Here is a 7,821-nt window from a genome sequence, read left to right on the forward strand (position 1 = left end):
TGTGTGTGTGTGTGTGTGTGTGTGTGTGGCCAGCTCAGCCCAACAGGGGGCGGGGCTGGCTGGCATGCGGTGCTGGGGGATTGAACTGCGGTCCCTGTGCTTTGCTAAGCTTGTTCTAAGTAGGTGCTTTAGACCACTGAGCCATCTCACCAACCCCAACAATTTCTTTTTTAAGACATTTGCTCTTGGTTACTGGTACACAAACTGTATTTCAGCTAAGGAAAAGCAGATGACTATATTTTACACCAAAGTTCCTGGCAGCTAAGAAGGCTTTGAAAGAAAGTGGCCTGTAGTTTGTTTTGATAAATGAAGTAATACCATGACCCAGAGGTTTCTTCTACACATAACTCATAGAAATATCTTTGGGTCCAAAGTTCTAATAGGGAAATTGCAAGACTTAAGAGAGAATTTTTACAATAAAGGCACCATATGGGCTCAAAGGGCAAAATGAGCCTTGAAAGTTTCCCAACTCATATACCAGGAAAATAATTTAAATACCATGACCGCCTAAGTGTATTCATACGCTTTTCTATACACATGCCCCTAACAGGAGTCAGAGCCGGCCTCCTGCTGAACCGCTAGGTAGGTGAGCAGGCACTGGGGATGCCGGGTGTGTTCTCAGCCTTGCTGCTTACTCATTCCTCAGCCCACTCACTCCAGACGGGTCTGCAAAGGAAGCCTGCTGCCACGCTGAGTGGTTTAAAGGGTTAAAAAAAAAACCCTAAAGACAACTAACTAGGCAAGAGAGAGTGCAATCAGCCCTCAAAGCCAAAAATTCTTGGCTCTCTGGCCCTTTACAGAAAATGTTTACTGGCTCTGGTTCCATGAGGCAAAGTGAGGTACCAGTGGCAATGAGGAGGCTACTCCAAAGCTAAATTATCCTAAGTTGCAGCCCAGCACAGGCCTAACTCAATCTATACATACATACCTACATATATATTTCATTTTGCTTAAAACTGAAGGGTTACAACTTTATGAGAAAAATTTTACAAGGTCTTAAATTTCGACAAGTGTCTCCATTTCAGAATCCTACAATATGAATGTTTAATGATTAAAATGCAGTATCTTTTGAAACAGGAGATCAGTTTTAGAGTCTGATTTTTTTGGGTATTTCTTTAGGGAAGGGTCTACAGGGTGTTCGGGGTCTCACTACTAAATTGGACTCATAGTGATCCACCTGTTTACAGCCTCCCAAGAGCTGGGATTACAGATGTGGGCCACCACGCCCAGTCTCAACTGCCCTCTCAGTGAGCCCCGGGGACGGGGCCAGCACAGCAGGCCCAGGGATTGAACTCCTGGCCCCTGTGCTGGAATCTGATTTCCTTCGGGACATTTTTTTTCCTTGTTCCAATGAGAATTATTTTATCATTATCTGTATTAGCATATAATTTTCATCTTTATAAATATTCAGTAAGGGCTGGGGAGATAGCTCAGTAGAATAAGCGCTTGCCTGGCAAGCGCAAGGTCCTGAGTTCAATTCCCAGTTCTGAAAAAAAAAAAAAAAAAAAAAAAAAAAAAAAAAAAAAAAAAAAAAAAGAAAGAAAGAAAGAAAGAAATATTCAGTTAAGGGGAGTTAGATATTTTGCCTGATATTAGTGCTATCTTCCAACCTTTAAAATTCTAGCCATTAGCCAAAAGCACGCATTTCATTCTTGAAATGATTTTTTTCAGCAGCCAACAAAATGTATCTCTATTATAGTCGTTTGGTATATAGAGAATGTGTTATAACTTAGAAAGAGCTGGCCTGCTGAAAGAACCCCAGAATTTATACACTTGGCAGAAAATACCCAGAAACTGGCTAAGGAGCAGGAGCAAGTGTGTCCGTGCCAACTTCCACTGGTGCCACCTGCTAGCACCCTCAGCAAGAACATGCATGAGTCCAGGAGGCACAGCAGCTGATCTGGGCTCCAGCTAGTCTGCTCCTCAGTTCCTCTTTCTATTATAATGAAAACGTCCTTTTATGAAATGATGTTGAAAAGGCAAAGACAGTATATGTGGCATACAGACTGTCCCAAATATTATTTTGAATTCTTCAAAGGACATACTGCACTTTAGGGAAAAAAACTTATCCTCTAAGCAACAAATGAACTCCTTCCTCCAGCAAGAACTGCCCCACCTCTGGCTTTTTTCTTCCTGACTCATCCCACTCTCAAAGAAGCTTGCACTCCTGAGCTGGTTCCTTCCTGTGGTCTCCAACCCTTGAGCATCCTCCCTTATTCCTATATGATTCATTCTTCTGTGCTTCTCGGCTGCCATTCTCATGTAGTACATATACTTTTAAGATAGTCGCTGCTACTTCCTAAGACTTACAGCCTGGGTAAATCCCTCTCCTAACGCTTTCTTCCATACTTTTGGAAAGTCATTTATCAGTTTACTAGTTGACACTCAAGTTTCCTGTTAATTAGCTCACTTGGCAGATGGTGGTTTTATACTGCTTGAGCAACCGATCATAATCAAGTCTTGTTCCAAATGATCCATATGTTCACTGAGTAACAGACATACTCTACAGGCATGCTGCTACTCAGCAAAAAGGCACTGTCCACAGGGGTGCACTGGACCCCATGCTAGTTCAGGTCACATCTAAGCTTGTTTCTTAGATGTGGTGCTGGTTTGTTTCCAGTACAGGGCGAATGACTCAGATGCAAAAAGGTGATCAAAATACACATTCTAACAATTATGTTGTGCCCTCTTGAGCCTCTGCTTCAAGTGGTCTTCTAGAAATAGCACTGTCACAAAGGTTAAACTGTGGCATTACTCGTGTCTAGGTGGTTTGCTTCTTGTATATCCGTTAGCAACAGAAAGAAATGAAAACTGCACTTACCACACCATAGGAATATGTGTCACAAGTTTCAGACACAGGGAGGCTCTGGATAACCTCTGGAGCCATCCATGGGAAAGTTCCAACCAACGACATGTGTGTTGTATGGTTATGGAACCGGGAAGCACCAAAGTCACAGATCTGAGAACAGAAAAACCAGTATCAAGTTTCTCCTTATTAACTACTATGTGAACTGTTAGTCATGGAACTTACATCTGAAATTGACAATTTCTGAAATTAAAAAAAAAGAAAAAAAACACCAGATGGGAAAAGGAACAAATGATGTTGGGAGCATGGATGCAAGGGAGAGGAAGGGAAAGTCAAAAGGATTCAGATATGTCATGCACAGTAACAACTACCCAACGATGCATTCGCTATGGACCTCAAACATGTACTAATAAATTTTACAAAAGAAATAGTCCTACCTTCAATACTCCATCAGCAGCTATAACAACTAAAAAAGAAAAAAGATAAATTATGACAATCATCTAATTTGTTTGAATAGTCTTAAAGTGAGGAAAACATAACTTTCATCTTCTAGCTTTGATATGGCTAAATTTCCAATCTGGTGTTATAAAAGGTAAATTCAAAGTGGGTACTAAATTGATTTTGCAAAGGGAGTTAACATCAAAACCAAAACTCAGGGGCTGGGGTAATAGCTCAGTGGACTAAAGCGCCTGCTTAGGCAAGCACAGAGTGATCCTTGGCACCACCTGTCATGCCAGCCCTGCCCCCAGGACACTAAGCTGGCCAGAGTCCAGGCGTAGTGGTGCCTGCAAAAGCAAGTGCTAGGGAGGCTGAAAACAGGAGGATCACTACAAGTCTGAGCTCTAGTGAGTCTCTTCAACAACCAAAATACACACTCCCCCACAAAAACAAACAAACAAAAAACCCACAAAACTTAATTCTATGAGGTGCTGATTTAAATAGCTCCAAAGACACTTGTTCTTGTGCTTGCCAGGCAAGCACTTATTCTACTGAGCCATCTCCCCAGCCCCGACACTTGTTCTATGTAATGCATTCCTGGCCCTTGAAAACAGCATGAAATTAGCTAGGAGAACCAAATTTTGACCTGGGTCTTGCCAGGAGCAGCTAAGATGAAACTGAAGAAGTCATTATCATTATTGCCTCTTAGTTTATATTGTTTTTCTTTCTAATTCAAGAATAATTTTCTTAGAGGCAATATTCACTCATTCATTTATTCATACAGTCATTCATTTAGCAACTAACTGCTAAGTACCCCCTATGATCAAGGTCACGTAGATGCTCTGGAACAGAAAGGTGAAGGAGACAGGCATTGCTTCTGGTTTCAGGATGTTTATGGTCTAATCAGAGAGGCAATTAAATATCTACAATACAGTGGGATAGATACCAAATGAAAGTAAAAATGTTACACAATGAACAAACAGGGAATTTGAGTCTAGGGAAGTCAGATGAAGTTTCCAGGAAGAAATGATGCTTATGCAAGAACTGAAAAACAAAGTTAACCAGAAAGAGGAGATCTAGGAAGGCAGTAGAAGAGAGAACCGACGCAAAAGCTCAAGAGCCGCAGGAATGGCACAGCAACTCTGGAAGGTTAGGGCCAGGTCAGGAGGAGCCCTGGTGGGAAATGGAAAGCCCAAAATCAATCTTAAGTGGAGGAATGAACTGAGCAAGTGTGCAGGGGACAGACCACATGAGAGAACGGAACGGAGGCAAGCAGAGTACAGGCACACAAGTGGCTGTGGCCCAAGCACTGAGGATATGGTGCAGGGCTGTGAGAAAGGATAGGAGAAAGGTGAGCTGAGCCTACAAACTCCTAGGACACAGGATTCGCTGGGCTTGATGAATAACTGGATATGTGGGCTACGGTTTAAGATAAATAAACTAAGAGGAAATATAGTCCAATGGTTAGAACCAGAGCCCTGGACACAAACTGTCAATTTGTTTGTGTTTAATCTCCTGTGTTGGCAAATGGTCTTTTCACTCATTGAGAAAAAAATGAAAGATACGATTTTTTTGAATGAGGAGGGAGAGGAGGGAAAGGCCAATTTAAACAGAACACATTCTGAGGTCATATAAAATAACTGTGTGGTAATATTTAATGAGCAGATATACAGTGTTGAAGTTGAGCCTTGTTAGTGTTACTATAAGTGCAGCTCTCCTGAGAATAGGAGAGTAAGAGGGTAAGGAGAGGAGGCCAAGGACGGAACCCTGACAACTATTTTTGATACTTCTTTTGTAAGCCACTCAGTGCCTTGAATATGGCAGGTGATCAATTTAGTGCATAGCAGCAGCTCTCTCTTTTTTCTTTTAATGCATTTGGTCCAGGGTCTCACTACACAACTTGGACTCGTAGTGATCTTCCCATAGCAGCAGCTCTTAATGACCTTGCTAAATCGAGAGAATAATCTTCATGTGACTAAATGTATGTCACAGTCATATGTAGTGATGTTATAAGCAATAAGCTATAAACCTGTGCAGATAAAACGCAAGCGTTGCCAATACAGTATTCAACTGCTTTTAAAATGTCTGTTTTTTCTCATAAGATTAGCAAATGCTCATTTTAAAAAATAATTATAAAAATATGTAACATAGAAAGTGAGAGTTTCATTCCCTCTCCTAGGGAAATAAATTACAAAAAGTTAAGTCTGTACTATTTCAACTGAGTGAAGGATGTTCATAGCAAATCACAGCATAAATTTTAACATTATACATTAATAAGTGCGCATAATTATTGCACAAATAAATGTATAAACCTGCAATTTAGTTAATCATTGTTCTCTTATGAAAGATTATGGACATACTACAGTCCAATCACTTTTTTCAGATTGAAATTGTGAGCATAAACTAAAAAATTTAGTCATGAAAATGATTCTAGAGCTTCTAATAATTTACAGTTAGTCAAGTATACAATAAAAGTATTGCCTTGCAGGTGGCACATGACTGTAGTCCCAGAACTTAGGGGGCAGAGGCAGGGGGATCACTGTGAGATGAGGTCAGCCTGGGTTACATTGTGAGGTCAAGGCCAGCAAGAACTGCACAGTGAGATGTCTCAAAAATAAACGCTTACTTTCAAGAAGGCTCCGTCTAATAAGAGCCAAGGGATAAGTGATAATTCTGAAGAGGGCAAGACAAGTCAGTGACAGGAAGCTGGCAGGGTTAAGTTGGGGTCCTCAGGAGGGACCACTGCAACATCTTTTCCTCCCTGCCCTTCCTGTTAGAAGCTAGCCCTACAACCACACTCCTGTCTCTGAGCAGAAGTACCTGGACTGTCCCTTGGTCCTCTTCCACCTACCAGTACTGCACTACTCATTCTAGGGGTCATTTTGGGCAAATACCCATTTGAGGTGCAGTGACCAGGAGATTTTCTTTTCTTTTTTTTTTTACAGAACTGGGGATTGAACTCAGACCCTTTATTCTACTGAGCCATCTCCCCAGAGCCCAGGAGATTTTATAAAAATCAGTAATTCTTCCTTTTCTTACCGAGAAGTGGTTAGAAAGGGTGGAGATGACTGATAAACATATATATATATTTTAAGTAGTAACCTCTTATGTTTACTTTAGCAAGTTCGGCTAAAGCTAAATAATCCTACTGCCTGCCTTTCTCCGATAACTCTAGAATGACGTAATGGAAGCAGCACTCTGTTACCATTCCTACTTGAAGGTGACGCCTAGTGCTGCAAGTTATTTTAAAATGCTCCCTCTCCAGATTATCAAGTGAGATCACAAATAAACTACATAAAGTATAGAAGAAGAGAAAGAAGGAAAAGAAAGACTTTACCTTCCATATTTCCAAGAATGGTGATTATTTTGGGGCATTACTCCAGGGAATAAGGCATGAATGACATAAAAAAATTTACACCATATAATTCAGAAGTAAGAAGAACAAAACTCAAAACTGCTAGTACAGAGAACCATCTAAAAATAGAAGACTAAAAATATACAACTACACACTTTGACCCAGCAAAATCTCTTTTAGGAAATGATTCTAGGGAAATAAGAGGTGTTGAAAAATTTGGCTGAAAGGTATTCAGTCAAACATTTCTTATTGTGGAAAAAAATGTAAACAATCCAGATGTCCACATTCCATGCTATATTTATATAATGGAACAGTATGCAGTTTCTTTAAATAATATAGAGATTTTGGTCATTTATTAATAGTGGAAAGATTGTTAGGATATCAGCTGTCAAACAACAAGTTACAAAGGATATGTAAAGCCCAATGCTTCTATATATAGGTATATGTAATTTGTAGTAAGTAGGTTAGGGTTCTGGTTAAGTAAAATAAAAATATGTGAGTATATTACCATTTCTTGACTTGAGATCTCTGTGAATCACCTTGACAGGAGCCTCCATATGTAAATAGTGCATTCCTTTTCATGCAAGAAGAGAAAAAGGCCTATTAACATTTTTCAACATTGCACTAGTAGTTTTGATATTTTTGCAAAGAATAGCAGAAACTAAATCCATGTGTTTTATTCTTCAAGATTTATAAAACAAACAAACAAACAAGATATGTCTACAGTAGTAACATTGATTTAAATAAAATTTATAAGCTTTAATTTCTTGGAGGATGGAATTTTATTGTGGGTGAAGCTAGTTTCATGTGATACCTAATAAGGGCTCCTGAATTTTCTAGAGTCTGAATGAAAATAGCACAGTAACCAGGGGAATAAATACTCTGTGACTAAGGTATTCGAGAGCTGCTGCCCTCCTGACTGCCAGAGTCTGGCCTGAGGGGGCCTGAGGGGGCTCGTGTTTGGAGCCCATGATCAGCCAGCTGCAGCTTGGTTCATCTTCTCAGAATTCACTCGTGAATACCTGGGAGTACAGATAGGTGGGGAGAGGAGAGCTTGGAGGACTGACTGGCTATGGTCGATCAAGGATTTTATAATCTTCAAATAGAAAAAATAAAGTATTTATCAAATAACATTATTTTTACAAAGATAAATTTTTTTTTAAAAATTTATTTATTTAATTAATTTTGTGTGTGTGTGTGTGTGTGTGTGTGTGTGTGTGGC

The 7,821-nt window shown here is 39.9% G+C and overlaps 1 protein-coding gene across 6 annotated transcripts in view; it reads right to left on the minus strand.

The window, feature by feature from the left end:
• The window catches only part of Map3k20 (mitogen-activated protein kinase kinase kinase 20), a 193,661-nt gene that overhangs the window by 83,333 nt on the left and 102,507 nt on the right, over positions 1-7,821 (minus strand). For all 6 annotated transcript variants that reach the window (XM_023719098.1, XM_023719097.1, XM_023719096.1 and 3 more), the window contains exons 5-7: positions 7,108-7,173; positions 3,244-3,272; positions 2,822-2,959 (exon numbers count right to left, since the gene is read on the minus strand). In XM_023719098.1, the coding sequence (XP_023574866.1) occupies positions 2,822-2,959; positions 3,244-3,272; positions 7,108-7,173 (233 nt within the window). The remainder of the gene's footprint in view (positions 1-2,821; positions 2,960-3,243; positions 3,273-7,107; positions 7,174-7,821) is intronic.

This window comes from Octodon degus, unplaced genomic scaffold, assembly GCF_000260255.1.
Source record: "Octodon degus isolate 3935 unplaced genomic scaffold, OctDeg1.0 scaffold00065, whole genome shotgun sequence".
Taxonomy (NCBI): domain Eukaryota; kingdom Metazoa; phylum Chordata; class Mammalia; order Rodentia; family Octodontidae; genus Octodon; species Octodon degus.